The 27,054-nt window shown below is 38.9% G+C and overlaps 1 protein-coding gene across 7 annotated transcripts in view; it reads right to left on the bottom strand.

Annotated features, from left to right (window-relative positions):
• Positions 1-27,054, bottom strand: part of BICD1 (BICD cargo adaptor 1) — a 166,247-nt gene that overhangs the window by 74,056 nt on the left and 65,137 nt on the right. For all 7 annotated transcript variants that reach the window (XM_036400296.1, XM_054514802.1, XM_036400293.1 and 4 more), the window contains exon 2: positions 6,302-6,514. In XM_036400296.1, the coding sequence (XP_036256189.1) occupies positions 6,302-6,514 (213 nt within the window). The remainder of the gene's footprint in view (positions 1-6,301; positions 6,515-27,054) is intronic.

A 27,054-nucleotide genomic window follows, 5' to 3' on the forward strand; every position in this document is an offset into this window, starting at 1 on the left:
CCCAGAGTTCCCTCCCTCCAGGAGCTCAGCAGTCAGGCCACCCACCATGGGAGAGCCAGGCTGCAGGCCATGCAGGGGACAGAGACAGCCTTTGCTGAGGGCTGCCACCTCACACAGGAGAGGCTGGGGTTCTGCTCTCTGACCCAATTAATATTTTAGTATTTCTTACCCAACATTAATTGAAATAGGGACTAGGACTTGTTCCCTATTCCCATCTGAGTGGTTGAGCCTTTAGGCTACAGTCATTCTCATCAGCTGGCTCAGTCCCACTCTCCCTGGCCCACAAAACACCACCTCCCAACAATGTGGAACAGCTTCATCTGCAGGAACAAAGAGCCTGCTAACCAACTGCTAGGGCAGTTCCTTCAGAGAAAGAAGAAGATTCACAAATCCTAGGACAGAGAATAAACTGCAGCCCCAAACCTCACCACAATCACAGAACCAGAGAGTGGAAGGGCATCACTGGGTGAGGTGGCCAGCTGGGAAACCTCTCCTTGGAAGACCCCAGTAGCTCCTACAGCAGTGACCAACATGCAGCAATAGGGTACTGACAGGCCTCAGGCCAAGCCAGACCTTTAGATGGACAGAAACTTTTAAAAAAGGTAGAAATTGAAACACACAATGTGTGCAAAAGCTTCCAGCAGTAGATGACAATTGAATGTACAAAGGGCCTAAGGACAACTGTGGCATTCACATTCTCTGAAAAAGTTCCTTTGCCCAGGGTTTTTCTCCTGGGAAGCTGAAAGGCAGTGAGAGAGGCCTCAGAGAAAAGGAAAACAATACTTATCTCATTTGCTTCTCCTCTGTTTTGCTCATGTGGAATGTGTTTGGAGATTGTTTACCACAGGTGATTGTTTCATTGGACTCTGGTATGAGTTGTTTTGACTCTTTGGAAAATCAGGGCCAAGCTGTGTCAGGACTCTGGAGAGAGTCACGAGTTTTCATTATTATCTCTTTAGCATTCAGTAAGTATCTTTTCTGTATTCTTTAGTATAGTATAGTATTCTTTAATATAATATGGTAAAGTAATAAATTAGCCTTCTGAGAACATGGAGTCAGATGCATCATTCTCTTCCCTCATCGGTGGACCTGCATTTACTACAGACTACCTACTTTATATAGATGCACTATGTACTCAGATCTAAACCCAAAGCAGCAAAACAAGAATCTGAAATTGGTGTGTTTGCCCTGGTTACACCATGACAGGGTTTTGACTACAGGTGTTCACATTTAAAGGTCTTGGGTTTTTACTCAAAATTGTAAAAGAGAAAAAACCCCTAATTTTTCAGATCGAAAAAATAACATTTCTGAACAAGAAACAGCAAATTTTGATTTAAGCCATGTTTAATATAGAAAGTCCAGTTCTTAATATAACTTTTTAGATGAAAGCCAGCTTGAAGACAACAATTGTAAATTTTTTTCTGTTTTCAAACATTAGCTCCCCTCAAAAAAATCCAAGCTACCATGCCCACACATTTTCTAATTAGCACGAAGTGCAAGATTTTTGTACTGCTGAAGCAAATAATTGTTTAGCTACTGATTTCAAAGGCAGCAGGACAGCACAACTTCACCTTAGACTTTTTTTCCCCTGCTTTCAGCAAATAATACATCACAAATTTCTATTTTTCTCTCCCCCCACTCTTCCACTACCCTCTTTCCTGTTTTTGCCCTCCAGAAACCCAGGTGTGTGCTGTTTCCATGGCCCATTAATATTGCCATCACATAAACCCCTCTATTCATCTGTTATCTCAAGGGCTGCAGGTACCCAGGTGCCGATTTCTTTGTGCAATCCCCACAGCTGCTGCAGTGGCTTTTTAGTAGAGAGCCTATGAGTTTTAACCCTTTTCTTCCTGGCTTTCTCCCTTTCACTAGTTTTAATGGGAAGAAAGAGCTGATCCATACCTGCCAGCCCCTTCAGACACCAAGACCACTTACCCATCCACCCCAAACAACTCATCAGCCTAGTCTTGTAATACCTACAAATCTTGAACTGTACCATCACCCATCTCCTTTTTCTACACTGTCACCTGCTTCAATCTTTGCCTCATTCTCTTTCCCCTCCAGCTGCCACCTGTTTTGAGTCAAGTGCCCAGCTGCAAGGTATTCAGCCTTCCCATGATGGAGGAGTATATACAGACATCACCTCTAAATGGAGATTTCCTGTCTGTGGGCATGGAAAACTTTCTCCAGCTTCTGAGCTGGGTCATCTGGCCTTTCATAACCACCTCTGTCAGTTATCAGCTTCTCAAGGTGGTGATTACATCTCTCTACACCAATAAAATACTTATGGTTATCATGAGAAGAGATTTTCTCTACTGGTAAAAATGAGAAAAAGTTACTCATCTCCCAACTGTAAGTGAACAGTGCTTTTAAATAGGCAAAAAACAGACTCCAGAAAATTAGAAAAGGATAAAAATTGTCTTTTTAAAAGAGGTTCTTTTAAAGAAAAGTATTTTTTAAATATTTATAATAAATGAGGGCAATTTATACACTGTTGGAGAAGGTTGAATGATCTAATAACCATAATGATCTCTCCATACAGAGAGGCCAACCACCATAAACTGTGTGATGTCTAACATTCAGATTTTGTAAATCTAGTTTCTGACTGCAAAATATTATCCTTCTGGTCTCAGTTTTAAAATCTGTATAGTTTTGGTTCAAATTAAACAGCCTACATTCCCTATCTGAGGCCTTGGTGGGAGAAAAAAAATCTACCAGCTTTTCAAAACGTATATTTTATTTAGTTAGGTGATAGTTAATAAGATTCCTATGCAACACCCTAGGGATTTTTATTACATCAAAAATAAAGCTAGTGGTGTTTTATTCCTTTAATCATTTTAACATGAAGTAGAAAGCTATCTATGTTCAGAGATTCCTGGTTCATTAATGCCCATCAGGGGATTAATGTCATCAAGTTCTCAGAAAACTTCTTTTCCAAGATATGGGTACTGAAATCAGCTTGTTTGTTTTTGCAGTCTGAGGTGCATAATTCTTCAGAGACCTGAGCCTGATACATTCCCTTTTATAGCAAGGGAGATCCAGGTCAAGCTGCCCTGCAGACATCAGCTGTGACTGCAGGGCAGATACTTGCTAAAAGGTATGAATTTTTAAACTCCAGGGCTATGGAATTCCCAGGATTGCTAAAAGCCATCAGCATTCATGGGAGTATATTCTGCTGGTGATAGTAAAAGGTTTTAAAATCATAAAATCTGGGGAATTAGAAAGAAGCTAGACTTAGTTGGGCCCTGGAAAAATGTTAAAAATAGACTCTGAAAATGTTAGGCTTTGTGTTTGCCAGATCATGTGAAATTGCACCTGCGTAAGCAGTATATGATAAATGATATAATTGTTAGATGTGATGATTGTTTAGTAATTAAATATAATTATTGTTTAATCGTAAGAAGAATCATGAGATTCATGAGAATCATGAGGGGGATCACGGGGAGCCTATTCTTGAATGACATCTATGTATACAATAGAACAACATAAGTTTAATAATTAACATGAAAGTTATATAACGATAGAATATAAAAACATGTTCACCTCAAACCTATGTCGGAGTCAGATTTGGGTTTGTACCCCTGACACCCAGAGCTCTTCAATAAAAGCACCTGCATATAATCATTCTCATGATTATGTGTTTCTGAACGCTAACACTGGTTCAGAAAATGCTCATACACATTCATAGGACTATGAATTTCTGTGCAAATTCAGAGAGCACAATGAATTCATCAGATAACTCCCAGGACAGGCTGGAGAGTGGAGAAGCACTGAGTGTATTATTTAGCAGTGTGATACCAATAACAGAGGTCATTTTTTGAAAACTCACCTATCAGTCTTGAGTATCCTAAGTGAATGAATGCATGGAGAAACGACCATACATTTGTGTCATCCATGCAAAAACACTATTCCCAGAACCACACAGCAGCTATTCAAACCTTTCTATTTAGACTGAAAGTGAAAGCAATTATTTTTTGCTTGTTTGTTTAGTTTATAAAATATCTCATTAACGCCTAAAAAACAGCCATAAAGTATGTTTTTCTTGAGGGGAAGAGGTAAACAGCAGGGAGGGGAAAAGACAGGATACAATCAGGTAACTTCAGTCCAGAATCTACCCTATCTATCTTTGCATCACTCAGAGGCCCACATAAAAATGATATTTTTTTCTTTCATTTTTTTCTCTAATTAGATTTCCAGATTGTCTCTTTAGGCAGTAAAATTGCTTCCTCATTGTAGCAATCCACCCACACAGCAGCTAATTCTGGCTTTACCCCAAAACATACCAGACACTTCATACGTTTTTCCCTCACCTTTGTAGCTGTCAAGATTTGGAGTAAGTTTAGTCTGTTTTTTTCTGCTTGCAGGAGGCAGAACCAAGCAGACAAATTCATAAACACTTACAGGAGAAGGTCATGTTCTTTCAGCAGGCACTTGGATATCACAGCCACAGGACCAAGGGATATCAGGCTGAGCACAAGTGAGACTCCTTTGAGCACAAGGTGAAATACCAGCATAATTCAGTGTGAAAAGATCACAAAGAGACTGAAGTAGGTACCAATCACCCCCTATCTCTTATTATTATTCAAGTAATTAATCATAATAGCGTGTGGTGTAATCAACTGACTGCACTAATTCCATTTATGCTTCCTACATTGACTGTAGTAACACAAATGGAAGTTCCACTTAGTCAAGGACTTGGTACTTGGGGTACAACATCATCTTAGCAATAACAATCAGTTTATCAGCCTTATTTTTATTCAGGTAAATTCCTTTATTGCACTTTAATTAACTACTATGGCTTGATTCTGTTTACCATTAGAGCAGGAAATAATTGCAGCTGGCTTCACATTAGGAGTTACTATTATCACCAAGGAAACGAGGACAATCAATATTCCAGGGAGGACAGGTACTGAAACTGCCTCCTGAACAAACTGCAGATCAATAACCATGATGGAAAATGGAAGGGAGATTTGCATTTGAAGGAGTCCCAGAGGAAAAGTATGGAGTACAAAGACAAATGTGCATTTGTTCTAACTTGGCTGTTCGTTTGTGTCTGAACCCCAAGTCATCAGGGCCTGTGAGATAAACCAAACAGGTAGGGCTGTCAGCAGCTGGTGGCCTGCCACCAAGAAGATTATAGGATAGGATTTTAGGACAAGTAGATCAAAAATAATTAAAAATAGATTTGATTTTCTTTTGTTAACCACTGCAACAGCAATCACAATCCCATATTTTAACTGGAATATGTGAACAGCTGGCATGTGTTTCTTCCTGAAACCTGATCTGTATTATGGGCAAGTGCAGTACAATAAAAATGTTCAGTGGATGTAAAGGCTCAGTTCCAGGGATAGCCCTGTTCCAGGGCTTTCTGTAGGCTAAAAGGATGCTATTCCATCCAGCTACAGAAAACATGGTAACTGTTAATATTAAACGAATTAATGCATTAATAATCACTTTCCAGATTCACATCGGAAATATCTCCTTCAGCAGCTGGACAGTGGGGAGAATCCCTATGTCTAAGCATTCCCAGGGAATGCAGGCAAGGTGTGGGCTCATTTCCAAGTGCTGCCTTCCCCTGTATGTAGTTGTTCTGCTGCATTCCATAATTTCCAGATTCCAATGGAATCAAAAAGACAAGTTATTAAATATTACTTAATTCTCCATCAAAATTATTTAATGTCTCATATGGTGAATAACTACATCTGGCTTCCTTAGTGTTACCCATTTTCTAAACATGAGCATGCATTTTAATTTTGCTTTACAGTAGAAGAAAACCAGCAAAAGCTTCATTTAATTCTAGGCAGTCCAGAATACCTGCAAAATTATGTAAAAGCTGAGAAAGAGAAGAGAGGCAGGAATATCAGAAGAGTGCAGAAAATGTGTTTATGTAAAATTCAGTACTATAAAATACAATGCAAAATTGCTAAGGATGCTTAGGCATTACAACTTCTTGAATTGGGTTTTATTATATTTTTAAATGCTGAGAAAGAGAAGAGAGGCAGGAATACCAGAAGAGTGCAGAAAATGTGTTTATGTAAAATTCAGTACTATAAAATGCAATGCAAAATGCTAAGGGTGCTTAGGCATTACGGCTTCTTGAATTGGGTTTTATGATATTTTTAAGGTGGTGGTGCTGTTTAAAACCAACAGAAGTTGTATTTTCTAAATTGTAGCCTTCTCAGGCCACATGGTTTCTGGGACTATCACAGACTGGGAGTTGAGCATTTTCATTTCCTGTAATATTTTGTTTACTCAGAGCCACGTTATCCATGATACCCAAAAGAAATTCAGCCCCATTTACCTCTTTCAAGTCTTGGACAATAGCAGTGAGCCTCTCATTCTCTGCCTGAACATTGGTGACCACAGCCCTGCTCTGCTTGAGCTCGTTCTGCATCTCCAAAATCTTGCCCAGGTAGTAGGCTTCCTTTGATGCAGACTCCTGGAGAAGAGTCTCTTCCCGCGTTTCGCCATCTTCGGCCACTTTGCGGTGCACGGAGAAGGACTGGCCAAACGCCTGCAAGGGGAAAACAGAGCACAGTAAAAACCTACTGAAGCAACAATTATCAACAGTAGAACAATCATCTACAGTACAGAGCAGCTGCACAGCCAGCAGGAATGGGACAGATCTGCAAATCCCAAACTCTGACCTATTAAACACCATCCCAGCAGCTGAGGGCCACCTCCCACTTAACTGGAATGAAGCATCTTGAGGCTGCTCCTGTTTGCAGTCTGGATTTATGGCCCCCATCCAGTTCACCACCAGTGAGATCAAGGTGGTGCTAACTGGCCATTAATTAGTGCCAGTGTTTAATCCTCCTGCACGAGGCCAGCCCATAATTCATCAATTCCTTTCTTCTCTGGCTCCGCAAAATAAACACGTGGTTTGTTTTGGCTTAAAGAGCATAAATAGCTGACAAATCTCACTGAATTGCTTTCCATTTCCAACAACCTTTTCCACAGCTCATCTCCTGCTGTGGAAAAATGTTCCTGGAAGAGCTGAGAATCAGGTAGTAGCCATCAACACCTCTGGGATGCTAAACACAGACTCTGTGAGCCCTGTCACTTCATTTATACTCAGTGATTTTTGCTTCTGTTGGATATTTAACTGTTTGAGAAGTGTTTAAATAGAGAGGGAATTTCAGTGCTTGTCTTCTTGTTACTGGCTTACACTGATCTATCTAATAAGATAGTATTCCTCAGGGACAATTTCTGATGTTATTTTTGACAGCTCTGGAGCAACCTGGAAGAAAGCAAACTACAGGCCATGACAGTAGACATGATGGAGGTATCATTTAACTACGAAAAATGGGGAAAACCCAGAAATAATATAATAATATAAAAATTCATGTAATAAAATAATAGACACAAAAATAAAATAAAAATAGCAATAAAATATAAAATAATATAAAAGCAAAAACTGATTAGAGTGTATTACATTTTACAAAAAGACACTTAGTTGAAAATAACATGACCTGATTCTGGAGAAAGACAAAAGAGGGCTTCTAATGTGAAGAATATTTAGCCTAACACAGGCAGAAGTTCTCTCATGTATCTTAAATCCAAGTAAACACATCTGAGAGACCACCATTATTTTTTTTCTCCTACTACATGAGAGAAATTTGAGTCATGGTAACATGCTACTTCAGTGAAAAATTACCCTAAAAGCCTCATTTCTACCCAGTTCTGTAAAACCACAGCACACATTTGAACCCACTGTAAGCTGTGGCCTCCTTTGCCTTGCCAAATTAAATCCATTGTTTTACTGATGCTATTTATAGCCTTTCAGAACACGTTCTAGGCTTTACTGGCACTAGAACTGAAGCAACCCTTAGAAACTTCAAAGAAAAACTCTCTTCAAAAACTTCTCAGCTTTTAAGTCTACTTCACTTGGAGAATCCTGTGAACTCAGCATTAAAGGATTCTAAAAATATTCAATAATGTATTAACCCAGCTGTCTTCTCAAAAAGCTGTAAGTTACTGAAATAGCAAGCATCAGCAACTTGCCAAATAGGATTTTCCAAATAACAAGAAATTCAATTTAATGAAACTTAAGCACTGATATCTGTGAATCTAAGACAATTGTTTTGGGAACACTGCTAATAAATTATCTTCCTCTACATACTTATGGCTCACTTTTCCTAGTTTGAGACTGAGCAAAAAGCACCAGTCAAATAAAGACCCTACAAGACAAATGTAAAGGGGTAAAATCAAAACACAGCAGAAGAGCAGGTAGGATTTGCAGGGGTGGAGAAGTTCATGAATAAATGTTACCTGGAGCCCTCTCTCTATCAGAGAACTACAGTTCAACACCAGCACACAGTGATGACAGCCTTCCAGATGCATGCCAGGTTTTCCCTAATGCACTTTGAAGGTGCACTTTTAGCATGTGTGATGCTTGAGAACAGCTATGAATATAGATTTTGGGGATGGTGCACAGCATAGTGGAAAATTACTGTGTACTTGTCAAATTCACATTCTCTGAAAAATCCCTTCACCCAGGATCGCTCCCCTGGGAAGCTGAGAAGCCTCAGAGAAAAAGGAAAACAATGATTATCTCATTTGCTTCTCCTGTGTTTTGCTCACGTGGAATGTGTTTGGAGATTGTTTACCCACAGGTGACCCTGGTTTCATTGATTTCTGCTGTGAGTTGTTTTCACTCTTTGGCCAATTGGGGCCAAGCTGTGTCAGGACTCTGGAGAGAGTCACGGGTTTTCATTATCTCTTTAGCCTTCTGTAAGTATCCTTTCTCTATTCTTTAGTATAGTTTAGTATGGTATTCTTATATATAGTATCATAAAACAATAAATTAGCCTTCTGATAACATGGAGTCAGATTGATCATTCCTTCCTTGGTCTGGAGGTGACCCAAATACAATATGTACTTTAATTTCCTTGTACCTATGACCACACAAAATATATAAACTTTTTTTTTCCTATGAAACCCGTTTGAACACTACTGTATCACAGAATGGGACAGACTAGGAGGGCCCACTGTGTGTCATCTAGTCCAACCTCCCTGCTCAAGCAGAGTCATCCCTGAGCACATGGCACAGGATTGCATCCTGATAGTTCTTGAATAGCTCCAGTGAGGAAGACTCTATAAACTCTGGGCAATCTGTCCAAGTGCTCAGTCACCTGTATAGTAGAATTTCTTCATAATTTCTTTGATGGCCAAGCCTCATGATGATCCCAACTCATCCATATCAGAATATTTAATTTCTTTCTTAATGTGCTATCAAGATGTTAAAATCAGGGGAAGGAAAGCAAGCAAGCATAGTTCACTTTTGATATTGCAATTATGCAGATCAACACAACAAGGAGATGAATATGAAATACCTTTTAAGTATAAGCAAGCAAAAAGTTCTGCTTCTCTGTTTCATAGACTGTACAGAACACCAAAAGGTTTCAACTTTCCAGACATGTCCACTTAAAGTCTTCCATGAGATTGACCACTTTTAAATTAAATCACATATCAATACTTTTCAGCTAGTAGCTAAATGTTTGTTCTATTTTGATTTTATGTTTTAATAATTTGCTTAATACACTTACTTAAGACCTTACAACCTTGCTATGATGTGAAATATTTCAAGTAACTGTGCTCACATGAGAAGCTGATGACCTGGACGGCAAGTTAAAGGAAGTTCACTTGCAATTGAGTCATGTGCTGGATACAAACTGGTTTGCTGAAAAATCTTACAAGTGCTGTATATGTGGGAATACCAGCCTGCCACGGAAGCCTGAGTGGAGAAACAGCTTTCCTGTGACATGACACTGAGGGAGAGGAAAAACAATGCAAAAGCAAAGCAGATGTTCCCTTATTCATGAATAAGGTCATGGTATTTTCATGGAATGGACTCAAGTACTCGGAGTAGGTGCTGTACTGTACATCTGTGCAGATGTATCAGTTAATTACCACTGCTCTTTTCAGCACGGTTCTGCTTGCTGGGACTCGTCATGAAAACCACTTAGAAATCACTATTGGTCCCTTGTTGGCTCTTGGTTTCAGTAATCACAGCGTGGGGATTTCCTGACGTTTTCCAGATTCAAGTCTGGACCCAGAAGGGGCTGTGCAGTCCTTCAAGGCTTCTGTTCCTTGAGAAACCCCCTCCCAGAGTGGGCACAATAGCTCAAATCAGCCACAAAGACTGAGGCAAGTTTACTGCTTTAACAAAGACAGTCCTAACAGACAGCAGCCAGATTTTCACCTTACTCTGGTCCCATCACTTCTCTCAAGATTTTTGTTTGGAAGGACGCTCTTGATTGAGTTTTTTTTTATAAATTGGTTGTAAAAGTCAAATAACAAGATACCATTAAACTATGTATACACGTGTATCTCCTGAAACCTTAGAACTGTGTAACACTACCATGATTTTTCAAAAGCATCTTAAAATTGGAACTTCGAGAACAATAAAATATTTGAGGTCATGATAAAGGATAGTAAAAGTGAGGGCACACAAGGAAGATCAAATTTGATCATGCAGAAAGGTGTAACTTTGGAGGAAAAACACCATTTACTGTTGAACTCTAAGTAACCCCAAATAGAAATTCTAGTGTCAGAAGCATGCAAGTATGACAGAAATAATGCTGTGAATTAAATGGGCACAGATCTACAAAGGAACAATAGAAAACTGACTGCTCCAGACACGTCATAGTTATATGATAAATATAAACAGCAGTTTAAAGCTAATGTGCAGTGACATAAAATGATGTCTAAAACAAAACTTATATTTACCATTTCAAGAAAGAAACTTAAAAGAGAAGCTAGATTTCTAATGTAGGTGTAGAAAGCAGCACACATGCAAAAGATTAGTTTAAAACTTAGGTAATGAAGACTGCTATTTCTGAATTTCACTTTTATTTTTACTAATAACCTCCTGGGGCTAGAATTCTGAAATGCCTCACAGAAATTCATTCTTCTACTCTGGGATAATTAAGAAGCAGTAAACACGACCTTGACTGCTATCAGGAGAAGCAGGCAGCCTGCCTTTATGGCTTTGACACTGACTGTAGTTTTTTCTGATGCATAATGCAACAGCATTGGACTTCTTCCGATGATTACCTATTTGAGCTGCTAACTTGCTGCAAAGCAGAACCATGTATGTATTATGTATTAGTTACCTCCACATTCACAGCACAAAAGCAGGGAAAAAACAGCCTGGATTATCCAAGAGGGTAGCATATTTCCTAGTGAAATGTCAGTATGGCACCACAGATGGAAACCTTTGCTCAGGATGCTATGGGTTAATTCCAGGAACAGGTCTTATTTTGTTGCACAACTTGAATGCCCATTTATCACCAAATATTCCTTTAGTCCTGTGTCCTTATGCTAAGACTTTTTTAAGTTTACTATATATGGGTATTTTTCTAGGGTTTTTTCTGTTTCATTGACAAACTGCTCAGGATTCTTTAAACTTTTTCTGCTAAGGACCAATCAGCAGCAGACAGGTCTGTGAGAAAATCCCCTCCAGGGAAGGCTGAGCAGCATCTGAGCAGGATCTGCTCCTTCCCTCAAACTCAGTTGGTACAAAGCTGCTTCCTCCATAACTTGTGATGCGGCACTGAATCTAAACCCAACATCATGAAAGCAGATTATATCTGCTTTCATAAAACTTTACCAAGTTTTAGACCTCTAAATTTTGTGAAAACGTAGACTAAATCTTTATGCAGCTGGCATTACTTTCTCACATTCATTCAAGATGGCTGAGACAGGTCAATAATTTCCTTTTGGAAGCCAATACTGAAATTATTAAAGCCCTCAAATGCAAATACTTGGCATATTGCAATCAAAATACAGGCAGATGCATGCTTAATGATGACAGGAGAAAAAAATTAATAGGCATTCTGTGGATAGTGCATGTGAGATGGACAGCACATGCAGGGAAGCAGATTGAAAACTCAAAACCAGATTGAGAACACAGCCTGAATCAGCATGGGCTTATAAGCAAGAAAACTAGATCATGAACTTCTAGGTTGACAGGCTAGCAGAAAACAGCTGATTGTCTGATTGCTCCTGTGTTCAGCAAAGCAGGATACTGAACTCTTCTGCAGAGGCAGAAGACTGAGCATCTATCTCATCACTAATTTAGCTTTCAGCTCAGAACATGAAACAAGGCTCCTAGCCTTAACCTGTTCCCCAGTCAAAAGGAATCAGACAATTGATCAAAATTCCATTGCACCCAAGCACCTGGCGAAGCACTGGTAGTTTCAAAATTTCCAGACTCAAGATAATCAGATTTATGCTCTATGGAACAAAAGATGAATGGGATTTTTGTGTGTTTGAGTTTTATTTTCTTATTATGACAACATACCTTTTACTTCATAAGCCCCATCTTGCAGAAAAATAAAAGATAAATATTTTGCAGTTAATACGAAGCAAGCTAACAAACTGGGGGTTTCTTATCTGTTCTCATGCAAGCAGTCTGCCTTTTGAAAATGGTGAAAATAAACTTTAAAGGATATATTTTTTTCAATTCATGCTTTACTATAGATAATTGAGGAAGCTCAAGTTTCCATATGAAAAGTGTAGAGGAGAGTATCTGCTGCTGAGTGAAAAGGATGTTAGAATAGATCCATTCACGATCTGAAATTTAAGATACTATAGTTGTGACAGGACAAGAGGAAATCACCTTATGACCCTATGAGCATGGTACAAGCAACTGAGAAATCTATAAAGGACACTTGAAGAAGCTATCACCTAAAGGCAAAAAGCATTTAGCTTTATCTCCAAACACCAGCTTATTAATTCAACCCTCTCCAATAAAAATGCAAATGCTGCTGCAATGATAAAGTCACACAAGTCAATATCAGCATAGGAGATTTCACTTGCAAAAGGGACTTGCAAGCCAAGGTGATGGAGGTTTTACCCCTGCCAGAAATGCTAAGGAGATCAGCTACATGGAAAACATAACTAATCCTGAGTCTATTTACTGATGTAGAGCAGTAGGACAAATGTCAACAATTCATAGGCTTTTCCCCAAGGACGATTTGGGTAAAAGAGTGAACAACACAGATGCTCCTGTTTGTTCTCAGTGGATCCCTTCAGTATCTACAGTCCTCTTGAAATTCTTATATCAGATGCTAATCAACAAAGCCTTCAGAAAACACAGAGAGATTTATATTCAGCTCAGCTACAGACACAGCCATGCTCCTGCAGTCCCACTACACAGTGCGCTGATTTCCATCAATATGTGAGGCCTCAGGCAACCACTCTGCCTTTTTATAAATAAGGAACAAAACCACTCCTAAATGTGATGGTTAGGAAATATTTATAGAGAAGAAGAAAGCACTACCATGAAAATGAGCATTCAATGACAATATCCATTGTTCACCTGCAATCCAGCAAAAGGGGGAGTAAGTAAGAATTTCCATTTAATTGCCTTTAACTGCACTCTAGATGGGGATTTCAATTCCCCAGCCCTAAGCATTCCCTCCAGGCACAGAAGGGGGAAGCTTGTAACAAAGAGCACCACTTATCTACAATGCAACAAATTAGTTTCATGCTGGCTAATTGTAGAGAAGCTCTGTTCAAAATTCCTATGGCCAAAAATTAAATTATTTCTATAAACAAAATAATTCATATCTTGTTAATGAAACATAAGGTGGCTTACAATTTAGCACAAATTACTATCAGACCAACATCCAGCTACTACAAAATTTCAATTAAAACCAATAAAAGCACTACCAGAACAAGCATGTAAGACTATCAAGAGATTTTAAATTTTTTTTTAAACAAAATGTGCCCAAAGGCAGAGATGAAACCAGCCTTCCATTGAGGCCCTATTACATTTGCACGGAGCACTAAAATCCCATTTTTACAAAACCTTAATTATTTCTTTTCTAACCGATTTTCTTCTCTTTTTCTAACTGTGAAATGGCTGAAATAATTGCAGTTCCCTCTTCTGTGCTTGCTTGAATAAAGCAGCAAAGAATTAATGCCAAAATCCAGTTCTTTAGGAGTTGCCAGCCTGCTGGGACATTCTAGTTATTTCACATTAGCTCCCCATATGTAAACTCACATTCCATAGTCAGACCACATTAATGGAGCATTTCAGGGATGGTCTAAGCAAAGCCATGCTGGTAGTGAATAATAAAAACAACCCAGTTGCTTAGTGAATCACCTGAAGGGGGATAGAGCAGAGAGTCAGACCCTTCTCAGCAGTGCACAGGAGAAGGGCAAGATACAAGGCCGCAATCTGAAACCAAGGAAATACACACAAAACAAAGGAAAACCCACCCTGAGAGTGGCGTGGCAGCAAAATAAGCGCCCAGAGTGGCTGTGTATCCTCCATCCTTGGAGATTTCCAAACTCAGGGTCTAGGACAAGGACCCTGAAGAATACTTAACTTTGAACCCCGGTCAGATGATGGACAAGATCACCTTCAGGAACCTCTTGCAAACTAAATCCCACTATGATTCAGGGAGCAACTCTCTGTGCTGGAAGGACTGGCAGACACAACACTTCCCATGGACCATGCAGCTGAAAGAGCCATGACTCACAGTTGGCCATTTCCTTAGGTATCTTCAACACCAACCTAAAACTGGGGATGACCGAAAGCAAGAACAATGTGGTTTTACTGCAATAAACAAATCTGATTATTTAAATGGAGGATACAGAGACATGAAGTTTTAATGCCAAGAGCACAAAGGGACCTGGAGTTTTAACTACTTGTGCCACCAACAACCTCAACCAGTTTTATTGCAGCATTCAAAAAATCTGACCCTGAGAGTAAGGCTCCATCAAAGCCAAATTCTACTAAGAAGGGAGATTAGTCTTGGGCCTATAGCAGTCAGAGCAGAAAAAGGTCTTCCAAAATAACAATTTCATTAACAACTACACTTAGAGAACACATGTTTTCTGTATATCCTACTAAAGTAATCACATTCATTCAATTTAAAGCCTTAATTTGCCTGGAAACACTTACACTCCTATTCTCTGCAGTTCTTTATGTGAATTGCCAGCATAGCAGCTCTGATTACTCCACATAATTCATAAGAATTAACTCTCTCCTTGTGATCACACATGACTCAATGTCAGCATGTGGAAACCAGAGTTGTGCTTAGCAAGTACCTCGGACAATGGAACACAGGGAAAGAGCTCCACATTCCAGTTCCTGGAGATGGAGTGTAAGCTGGCAGGAGGCACACGTTAACTTTCAGAACAATAATTTTTTAAACAAATGTTTGAAAGGAGAAAGATTATCCAGAGATTTCTGCTGCTTCAGGCATTTACAGAAAATGCTAAAAAGTTGGAAAAATCTCTAAATAAAAGCATGCCATTCAGAACAAGAGGCCAAGATTACAGACCTCTCACTTATTTTCAAAGGAAGGTTTGATTAGAGTGCTGCCAGCCACAGAATTACCACGGGGAACCTTATGCTTCCATTGGCACTGATCAATGCAGTGCACGGAATGCTCTTGCAGCTGGGTGCTCACAGCAAATGCTGGATAATCTCATGTCTCCAGAGCAAGTGAGTTTTTAAGGTATATGGTGGTATACCTTAAAACTGATAATCATGTCACAGCAACAATAGTTGGCCTACTCAACCCCCTCAAAAAAGTGAGACTCAAAGACTAGGATTGCCATAAATTGTCCCATTGCAATCCTCAGACAGCTTTAATTCATTTAGCATAAACTAATAAGAAAAAACACCAAGCAAACACAAAATACCCAATTTTAAAAAACCCTGTCCATTTATCCAATGAAAGCAGAGACAGTGATGAAAGGAACTTGGTGTGTTTGCTGGCCAGAAGATGTATTCAGGAGGAGAGAGGGATGTGTCTGACACAGAAGGAAGGCTGCGTGAGAAGGTGGAATGCCTGGCACTGCTCCAGGCACTGCTGCATCCACACGTGTCTGCCTCAAGCCAACCCAACGAGAAATCGAAGAAGACAGACCAGGCCGCATGCTGTGCATTTGTAAACCTACACGTCCAACTGCAGCAGGGCTCCAGACTGATCCCATTTGTCACCCCAACAGAAGCAAAAGGCAGTCATCCAACAAAGATTTGGCTTTACAAGTGAGAAATCTGCAACCCAAGCCATGTGTCCAGCCACAGCTTCCCCAATGCTTTTACTCAAGGGCTCAGCTCTCCCTGCACTATTTGCCTTTTCCTGCATGAACACAGAGGAATTCATCTGTGGAGAGGATGGGGTATGAAAACCACACACAAAACAATGAGACCAGGATCAGCAGCAACATCCAGGGTTGCAGGCATGTTTATAGGATGGACCTGTCTTAGGTCAAACAAAATCTTAAGTTCTTGTTCTTGCCAGCCTTGTTGCCTGACAGTGTCAAACATATGATACTGCCTGATGATGATGTTTGTGAAATATATTGTCTCCCAGTGAGCAGTTTGCAAATGATAACAAGTTTAAGAGTATAAAATGCTTTTGCTTTGTCAGCAGCTTTGTCTCAGGGTGACCTATCTTCCCAACTGTAAGATAACCACAGAAGCTTACGCAAACTGAGCTTCCATGACTTACCTAGCTCTACTGAAAGAGTAACCAGAGAGATTTCACTGGCTTCAGTGAAGCCAAGATTTTCCCCTTGGGTACTTATTTCTGGATGATATACTGTATTCTGGCTCTTGATTTACTGTATTTGCTCACGTGGAAATAGCCAGCAAATTACAAACCATTTAGACAACAAACTTTTGAAAACCAGCAACACCTGTCACTCTGAGCTCTTTCAGCAACCACTTTATTTTCACAGAGGCTTTCAAACCACTTCAGCATCACCAGGATTTTCCCTCCAGCATCTTGATTTTCACAGCAGCAGTTTCCATTAAATAGGAAGTCTTCTTTCCTCCCTTGAGGAAAGAAGTGGATGGGTGGCCTGCAGAGCAGAGGATCAGCAGCACAGACAGGAGAACACCTCAGTCAGCAGCCAGCCAGGGAGTGCTTAGCTGGCTGCCTAAATCTGTCCCAGCACCAGATGCAGGAGCTGTCCCTTTCTTTTCCAGAAAGGAAAGCTCTCCCACAACCCTGAACGTGATACTTAGCACACATCACAGCACAGGGTGATGGCCATTTGCACAACTGCAGCAGCAGAATGCAAATATCAACACTTCCTACAAATGGAGGTGGATGGTTTCCTGCTTTTCTAAAGAGAATTAAAGCAAAACAATTAACATCAGCTCCAATTAAGTACAAAAAGATATTTATAGGTGCGTGCATGTGCTCACACACACCAAAGGAAACAGCAGAACAGGGGTTAAAAGCAAAGTTAGCAGTATTTGCTACGGTATCAGAGATGTGATTTCGTGTAAAGAAAGGATGAACAAGCTGACCCAAAGATAAGGTGCTAAGATAATGAAGAACAGGAGTGAAACCATAAAATATCCAGATAAAGACAACTCTGAAATTCACTCTTCTGGAAGGATGAAATAAAATATAATGCACAATATCAAACCCACCATCCACTCCTAATGCACATAAGTAGTTTGTCCTAACCAGTCAATAAGACACATGCTAAGGACCTGATGTCCCCTGTCCCTTATCACACAAATGCTCCTGATGTGACCACATATGTGCACACACACGTCTTGAGAGTTCAAGAATCCATAAGAGTGTGAAAGAATGAAATCTGTAAAAAAAGGACTGTGGGTCAGTGGAAGTCAGACATCTGATTCATTCTGCAAAATTAGCAACACCTACGCTGTGAAACACAAAGCTGTGTTTCGTCTCAGGTACATACAGGCAACGCTTGTATTTGTAATTCTGATATGTGTGGAAACCGACCATGGGACACTTATAAAGATGAATTCTAATAAATAATTGAGGAAGTAAAGCATGGAAGAAGGCCTTTGAACCTATCTTTTGTTTGCAATTAACCTTTATAAGTCTTAAGTTGATTTAGGAGCATTTGAATTAAAGCATTAAGGATGTTGCTTTTTGACAGGAACTTTCTGTTTGTAGTTAAGCCTTAAAGAGTTTTGCAATAATGACCTTTTGAAGTATAATTTTAGAATATTGCTTGTAGTAAGGATCTTTGAAACTATAGCTTTAGAATATATAAAAAGGAAACATGCTTATCTCACACCTTAACAAAACAGTGAAAAGCAGCTTGAGAAAGGAAGATGAACATCAACTCAGGGATTAATAGTTTTGACCAAGGGAACTGGACATCACTGTTATGAGATTTATAGTCCTTGCAATCAAAAGGTGGACCTACATCTGGGGAGCTGGACTTCTCCAGATGGGATTTGTCTTTCTTCTTTCAGGAAACCAGACCGCCACCATCTGGAGATACTCTTTTCTGGGATACATCCTGAGAAAAACTAAATCACAATAGTGTATAGAATTGTGACATAAAAATTGGGAATAGAAACTGCTGAGAAAGCTGATGAGTACCCCTGTAAATACCTGTAAGCCTCAACTATGGGTGTGCAGTTGGAGGGAAAACTTCCCCCACTGTACCCAGCGCTGTATTGCTCATACTTTACCATATTAATTAATAAATTGATTGCTGCTTGAATATTGGCCTAGTCAAGCTTCTCATTTATAAGATACACACTCCATAAGGTCTCCAGAAGGACAAATAATTTGCCTTACTTGGGATATGACTTTTTTTTAAGTTTAAAAAAAGTCTACCTCCCTTAACCATAAAGATCCACTGTAAGACCTCCTCATATTACCAGAAGTACACTGGCTCACTGGGCAGGTAACACAGTGAGTACTTGGTCAAAAGCACACCTCACAATTCACAAGTTTGAATTCATTCTCCAGTGTTGTAGTGAGTGGTGAAGCTGCAAAACTGCAGTCTGGAGTCAGTGACACACAACTTTTCTTCCTTTTCACATGTGTGTGGTCCCTGTAGCACATCACACCAGCCTGCCATGGCAGACCAACCACCACTGCTGCTCCTGTGCATGCCTCAGATACTGTGTGGCTGCTCTACACTATATCATAATTAGGACATGCAAAATCAACGTGCATATGCACAATATATACTCAGTTGTAAGTCCATGTGAATGCATCGTCATGTTCTTGAAATAGTATATGCACGCTGTACAAGAGCTATCATTCTATTGATAGAAACTAGTGGAGCAAATCATCCAAGAGAATTTTCAAAGCAAAGCGCATCTTCCAAACTTGACCACTATCAGTGATTGATGAACATGTGTTATGATCAAGACCCTCTAAGAATTCCAGGTGAGCAAAAAGGCTGGTGACCCTGAGCATGGATGGAAAGGGACACAGGATGCTCTGTGCCATCCTGGGCTTACCCAATGCCACAGCAGGCAGAGTTCCAGTGTCAGGAGGGATGCAAGATTCCTGTCTCCCACTATAATTCCTATCTGTCATTGGATAACTTAGATACCCAATGGCTGTTTATATTTCTTACCTGGATCCCAAAAGAACCAGGATCACCTCAGTGCAAAACAAGCTGTAAGCAATTTCCATTTATTGTTAGCCTCTCATACCCTGAGTTATGAAACACTTCTATTACTGGAAAAGCATTTCCAATCTACGTGTGTAATTTATACTGTACCATATCTGATGACTTTTTAGATTAAAAAGTGCTATAGGGATGCTCATTTCCAATTCATTGCTTTACAAAGAGCTTTTTGAGTGTCAGACAAATCCACATTGGAAAGATATGTCAGTTAATTGAAGTATTTTACATTTGAGGAGGAGAAAGAGCTCCCTGTTGACTCCCACTTTGAGGCAATTCCTGAGAGATTCGATGGTTTCTTTTCTGTTGTCTTAAACTTGAACCTCTGAGCTGCTGCACATCTATAAGTTAATTTGTAGGGAACACACATCATTAGAAAAAGAAGCACTATGTGAAAATACAGTGTCATCAAACAACATATTTCTTCTGCATTCATAGATATGAGTGGTTTTTTTTGATTCATAGATACTCCCTTGAGTCAAAATATCATTGCAACCACCTTTACTATTGGGAATCTTAAGCCAGACTTCTAAAGACAATGGTAACTTCATACAAAATCTGTGTAGATGACATTTCAGTCAAACTTCACTCAGCATAGCTTTGAAGGAAATATCAGGGAACAAAGAACAGAATGAGCTATTTTTTATGAATTTCAAGTATAAAGTTAGCATACATTTCTGCCCTAATGCCAATTTAAAAGGTTGTCAATATGGAGAACTCACACTTACAGTGCTAGATCTCTGAAAAGAAATCAATTAGGACAGAATTCCAAGGAAAAAAATGAACTTAACACATCATGATTCTGTTGCTTAAGACAGAAATAGCACAAAGACACTGCTGGGTAATTACCTGCACGTACACCTAATTGCACACCAGTGCTGGTGATTCCAGAACACTCCAAGATGGAGATTGATTAATTGCCAGATGAAGAATTGTTTGCACCTGGTGGGTAATACAAGAATCATTTTGCAAAATCATTAGCCTGTGGAGCCATACAATCAAAACTATGATAAACATTGACCAAGGAAAGGAGTAAAACTTAACTTTATTGATCTAGGACCCACAAATTAATGAACTACACCAGTTATGTCAACTTTTGTCCTAATATGGAAAGAAGCACTGTGTTCATGGGGCTGTCAAAGTATAAATTCAAGGTCACCAGGAACCACTGGAGGGATCCCTGGGAAAAGGAACCCATGTGCCAATGGGAGGAAATATATGCTAATGACTCTGAGGAAATGGTTATCATAGGAATGCTTCTTCTGGAAAACCTATTGGGAAAAACACCAATCACTTGTTTAAAAGTTTAGAAGTTTAATAGTAATAAAAGAGTTATAAAAATAGTAATAAAAATTAGAGCAATAAGAATTTGGACAATCAGAGTTAGGACAATGAAAAGTAAAGAATTATAGATGTCCAGGTGTCTGGCACTCTGCCATAGAAACACATTTTGCTAGCAAAGGATTAACCCTTAAAAGCAATAGCCTGTTGCATATTCATATATCTCATACATGATGCAAACATTCCTTTCAAACTAGGGATTTTTCTGTTTATTGTCAACTTCCCCCCCTCATCTTGTAAATCAACCCCCTTGGTGCCCACGAAGTCTGGCTTTTCCTGATAAGGAAGCAATAATTCCTCTCTTGAGATCTTTGTGTCTTGTTGCTGTAATTTCTACGCAAAGAATTTCTTGGTTATCGTATCCATTCCATGAGCTAGTTACAAAAAGTATCTTACATCACATAGTTTCTATTTTAATATCATGCTGTAGCCTAAAAACTATATTTACCACATTACTTAAAAGATTAATACAACCTAACTTTCCAACATAACACATGTAGTATTCATTTTAGTATTTACAAAGAGCCAATTATATAATACGCATTTTTCACACCTATGAGTATGTATGTAAAAAACAGTACAGGAACATTTTCTGTCCTCAGCATGCACGATATCACAGAGGAAATATCCCCTCATGCATCCAGCATTGAATGAAGAATTCCTGCTTCTTAATGCTGCACTGGCATTAAGGAGTTCTTTTTACCAATTTTTGGTAACTATTTTTTTTAATTTAGAAGACTGTCCAATACTCAAACTGCTCTGAAAATAGCAACTCCTTGGGGTTTCTTTAGGGTTACTCAATCCATTTTTACTAACATGCTCCAAGTAAATTCATGCAGGTCTGTTTGGTAGCAGTATGCTCCAGCACTGCCCTCTCACAGCTGACAAACACAGGCACGTGATGAAACCATTCCCAGAGACATCACAGGAACAGTCACAAAACGGAGAGAAATCAAAAAATCCAGAACCTCCTCACAAGCTATGTCTAGGGTAAAACCCACCACATATTCTAATGACAAAGAGATGATAAAGATAATGGAAAATGGGCCAAAAAAATCCCAAACCAACCATATAATATAGAAGAAGATATTTCAACTCCTGCCTTTATAAATTCTTCCAGACAATACCTGGCATGCTGCAATTTATGACTCTAAAACTCATGTAGATACTAAGATTCAAACTGAACACATACTAGGTTTATCAGGCTGTGCTCAAAAAAAAATACCCCATTATGTGGGGGGATTAAAGAAAAGCAAAAGGTTCAAGTGTTTAAAATATCTGACTTCTTGGAAATACAGCAAACAATTGAGACAACTCTGCTGTCCTAGCAGTATATTTATTATGAGGCTAGTCCCAAGGGGGTGAAAAGGTTAAATGTCTGAGCCACTGTGAGAATTACAGGAGGCAGGAAACTATTTCATTAGATCCCAAGATAATCATGTTTCATTGCTGACCCTGGCAATGCAGCACAAACACAAATATTAGATGGCAGCACACAGCAACCCTCACTGACAAATAGGTGTATTTGGAGAAAAACAGGGATTTGAGCTCTGAACTTCAGTGAAATATAAGAGAGGAAGGTCTGGGATTTTGTCAAGGTCAGAATAAGAAGACAACATATTTTGTGTAGAAATACTATAATGCCATTTGTTGAATGTTCTGTTGGGCTGAGCTCGTAACAAAAAAGACTGAAAATGACAGAAAAAGTGGCAAGATTTCATCTTGTGATACGAGCATAAAATTTTCTTCTATTCAGGCTGAGATTACAAGCTCAACATAGAGCAAGGTTTTATATGCCCCACGCTATGCAGAAGGTTAGACCAAACTTTTGTAACAATTATTAAAAACTGAATGATTCTCTGTTGTAACCTACATTTCTGGAAGCATTTCCTACATAAAAGATTTCAAATGGTGGCACAGAGAAATGCATTTCTAATTAAAAAGCAATTTATTAGCTTTCTTTTAGAGGGATCACCAATGACAGCAAGCCTGCCTAACAACACTAATTCCTTGCTGTGGAAGAAGGTAAGTTAAATAACTGGGAACATGTTACTCAATCTCCCTAAGAAACAGCAGCACTGCACGTGAATTACCAGCCTGGTTTCAGCAGGGACTGGCCAAGTCCCTAAATGGACTGAAGAAGTCACTCAGGTCCTGTGACTGGCCATCTTCTTGGTCCATCACAGCTCTGAGAGAAACCCAAACTTTTCAACTGTATCATGACTACCACTGCATCAAAGAGGGAATGGAAAAACAAAAAACAAAAAAACAAATAAAGTCCATTTTTCATTTCTGCTTTGATAGAAGTAGCTAGTTATAAACTTTTACTTTCACTGTTTCACTGCAAGGTAGTTGGAAACATTCAAGTCACCTACATGACTGAGTGCCACAAAGTTACCCAGGGGATGCTAACCCAACTAGTAATATCCTGAAAACACAGATTGAAAATCTCCATCCTTCCTCTTGTTGCCTCAGAAAACAGGCAAAATAAACCCTCAGTTAGAAGCACAGCCACAGAAGTTGAAGGAAATTCAAAGAGCTAGAACAGCAACACCTGTACATCACATCTTGTAGGACTTTAGAGCATACTTATTCTCCCCACACACCACTGGAACAAATAAGCCAGATGCAAAAACTTTGTAACAGAGCATCTTATTAAATACAGAGAGCCAGGGATCATGAGCAAAGCAGAAATGAGCAAATTACTACTGAAATAAAATTAGATGCCAATCCAGTTAAAACTGTACCAAATTTTGTTAAGGGTTTAAGCAGGGAGACATGAGTGATCTGCAATGGAAGGGTAAAATACAGATCAAAATCAAATTGCTCAAGGAACCAGAATAATTGATGACAGGGTTGGGCTCAATTCAGAAATGCAAGCTAATCTAATAACTAAAAATGAGCTAATAAGATGGACTTGATGAGTCCTGCAGTGCTTTAAAGGCTTGGCTATAATATCAAGATTGCCTTAATGCTGTACATCCCCTCAGATCTCACATTTTCTTACTGCTCCTCACAAAAAAGTGACTGCTGGGAACTGTAGCTGCATTTGTGCTCAAGAACAAGAGGGAACATGAATAAAATGAAGACAGCTTCAAACTAACAGCGTAAGAAGGATGAAGTCACCTTTTAAAGGCGACCATTACCCCAGCAGCTATAAGGAGCTCTCTTGGGTGAACTTGCAGATAATTTCTGAAAGATTGAAACATTTTGCAGGAAGACTGAGATGAATGTTTATATTTTTTTTTCAAAAGCATGAAGAAGAGCCTATTCAACTGATAGTATCTATTATAATAGATACAATAGATTCTGTGATTTACTCAAATTGGGCAATAATAGTGCCCAACCCAAAAGAAACACAAAGGTGGGAGTGTCCAAGTGGATATATACTTCTCACTGGTCGAGCCCCACAGTGCCACTACAGATACCTGACAGAGCTGGAGGGACTGCAGTTTAGAACAAAAGCAGCTCAGGCAGCAGCTCTGCATCACACACAGCTCTGCAGTCTGGTCAGGGCTGCAGCAGGCAGGAGATTGAATCCTAAATACACAGAATAGTCCCAAATCCAATAGAACAAGTCCTAAACCTTTCCACTTCACAAACAGTTTGACTTGCAGCTAAATCCCTATGACCACATTAGCCAGACATAAGCTTTTAAATTCAATAGAAAAAAATTACTATGAAATTTTACTGCCTGTATTTGATAGCACATTAAGAAAACTGATACAACAGTCTCTTCCAGCCTACAGACTGCTTCATCTCTGAGCAGTCTTGGCCTTCTAAAAATATATATATAAAGCTCATTAACCTTTCTCTTTTTATAATTTTAACACTGAAGAACCTACGCCGGTAACTACTGAGTTGATTCCAGTTAACTCAAAGTAACAGTTTAATATCACAATTATTCTGACACTGTTGCTATCAACAGCCTATCTTAGCTGAGATACTAAGACAATTCAACAGCAAAGAATGCTTTCCATGTAGAAATCAGTTGTCTATGAGTTTCACAGAAAAGAGGTAAAAGTTAGAGTTACAAGTTAAGCGAAAAAGAAATATAAACTATATTATGAATGCAGGAAAACTTTCTCTGTAACCACACTCATTTTTCATCAACCCTGGGTACATCAGACCTCTCCACTACTCGACTAAGTTAATTATTCATTAACTTACAAAAATTCTTTTTCCTCCTCAGATAGCTGAAACTTACAGATACCACTTCAGTATGAATAAATGATAAGATATTGACAGGAATGTGGTGTTCAGAGGGTCAGGAGGATGGTGGAGATCGACCAATGCCTAATTTATACACTAAGTAGGTACCACAGCAATCATGGCTTTATACATCACCACATCATTTTGATAATGGCTTTCAGTACTGAAGTGAAGGCAATACCCAACATTTTCCAAAGAGCAGCAAGTACCTACTCTGTGCCTCAAAGGCCTTTGAATTTTAAAAGCCAGGCAGTCAGTGCTTTCTAAATATCAAATCCCCTGGAACCTGGTTTCAAACTGGGCACTCATAACTAATTCATTGCTGTTGTTATTTTGGAAGCTTCCTGGAAAGGTTAATGCTAGTTGATATTTCCCCTCAAAAAATGGAGCAGAAATCCTTCTCTATCTAGGACATCTCATTCTTTTAAATGTGAAAAAACACATTAACCTTTCAGTTTGAAGAGTCTGGGATCTAATAAAGGGGAAAAAAATCCAAATCCTTTCCCCACACTCATTTTGCCAATCTGTGGCTGTGTAAACATTTCCTTAGTTCTCAAAAGAGGTGATGCCATTATCATGTACTTGGAATATGTTGTTCAAATTATCAAACAGGATATGGCAGTCTTAATGTTTTCAACCTGGTTGCTTAATTTGCTATGGAATTTCTGTTAAGGCAGTCCCAAACCAGAAGTTTTTAGTCTGTTTTTAACTAGACACATGCTGTAAAGTTTATTAACAGCAGTGACAAAAAATTAGAAATGCTTACACACTAAAGGTATAGTTATAGTCTCTTTTTAAATGAGATAGCAAAAACCATTTTGCTTAAAAAGAAAATAAGCCACAAACTCTATGCTCCCTCTAATTACAAAAAAAATTTTACTTTGTAAGTATTTTGTGTGTATGTCATCAGTTGATGTTGCAATTGTGTATTTTTACTGACTTATCAAAATGCTTCAGAAAAATCCACAAATCTTTGAAGGTAAATCACATATCAAGGAAGACAGAAATGCTATTGTGAGTCTCTGTTGAAACAGCTGTGGTCCCAATAGGCAAAAAAAAAAAATAAAAAAACCAGTAAAATTATACAGCCAATTTTAATGCTGCTGAAATAACCTCACAATTTGCAGAAAACATCCTTGGTTTCCCCCAAAGTGCTGTGCATGTCATCTGTGACTATTACTCAAACCATAAAGGGTTGCTGCATTTCTGTGCACAGAACTCAAATTGGCAAACCCTTACTACAGAGAGCAGTTCTGAGATAAACTAATTAGATTTTAAGCTGTTAAAACACTGACAGTGAGTGATGGCCAGGGTGCTTGCCCTATTATTTCTGCTGAACCAGAAAGAAACCCTTATGTTAATAACAGTACATTACTACAAGTGTTTTGAGATAAGACACCACCCTGTAATAAGGAGGTCCCATTAGAGCCATCTCAAAGTGCTTTACAAAGGTCCCTGAAAGATCAGAAGGTGACAGTGGGTGTTAAAAGCCAGCACTGGTGACATTTACTCAGCTTATTATGAAGGACAGCACTGAAATTACAAAGCTTCCCAAAACTAGCTAGAAACAGGTAGAATAAGCAGAAATCAGTTTTCATCACTCATCTCTGGACATTATTCTATAAAATAATAGTCTCCTTCCCACTAAATTTCTCTTGCATTAGATTGCTTTTTTTTTTTCATTTCAAGCAGTTCACCAAGAAGGCAATACATTACAGTCATGAGGAAAGCAGAATAGGGTAAAAATAAATTATATTTCATACTTAAATGCTTTATCACAAGACTTTGCCATATCTTCAGTAGTCACAAAATTAGAGCCTAAAAAGTTATCATTAGTTTAAATACTAGATAATGCTACAACACCGTACTTATATACACACACCTCCACATAAACATATTTCTAGAAGGCAAAAAAGATGTTAATGCCAAAAGCCTGAACCTATTAACAGGACAGAGTTCCAGGGGTGCCAGCTATAGATGTGCCTCACTTTCTTCACTAGGATTGCAATTTTATTTTTTTTTAAATAGGCTGCTTGGCTGAATATATACATTTTGACTGTTAGTTTCTCTCTCTTCATGGACAAGGATCAATAGCTTCGGCCCAAA

The sequence above is a fragment of the Molothrus ater genome, chromosome 5 (assembly GCF_012460135.2).
Source record: "Molothrus ater isolate BHLD 08-10-18 breed brown headed cowbird chromosome 5, BPBGC_Mater_1.1, whole genome shotgun sequence".
Classification (NCBI taxonomy): domain Eukaryota; kingdom Metazoa; phylum Chordata; class Aves; order Passeriformes; family Icteridae; genus Molothrus; species Molothrus ater.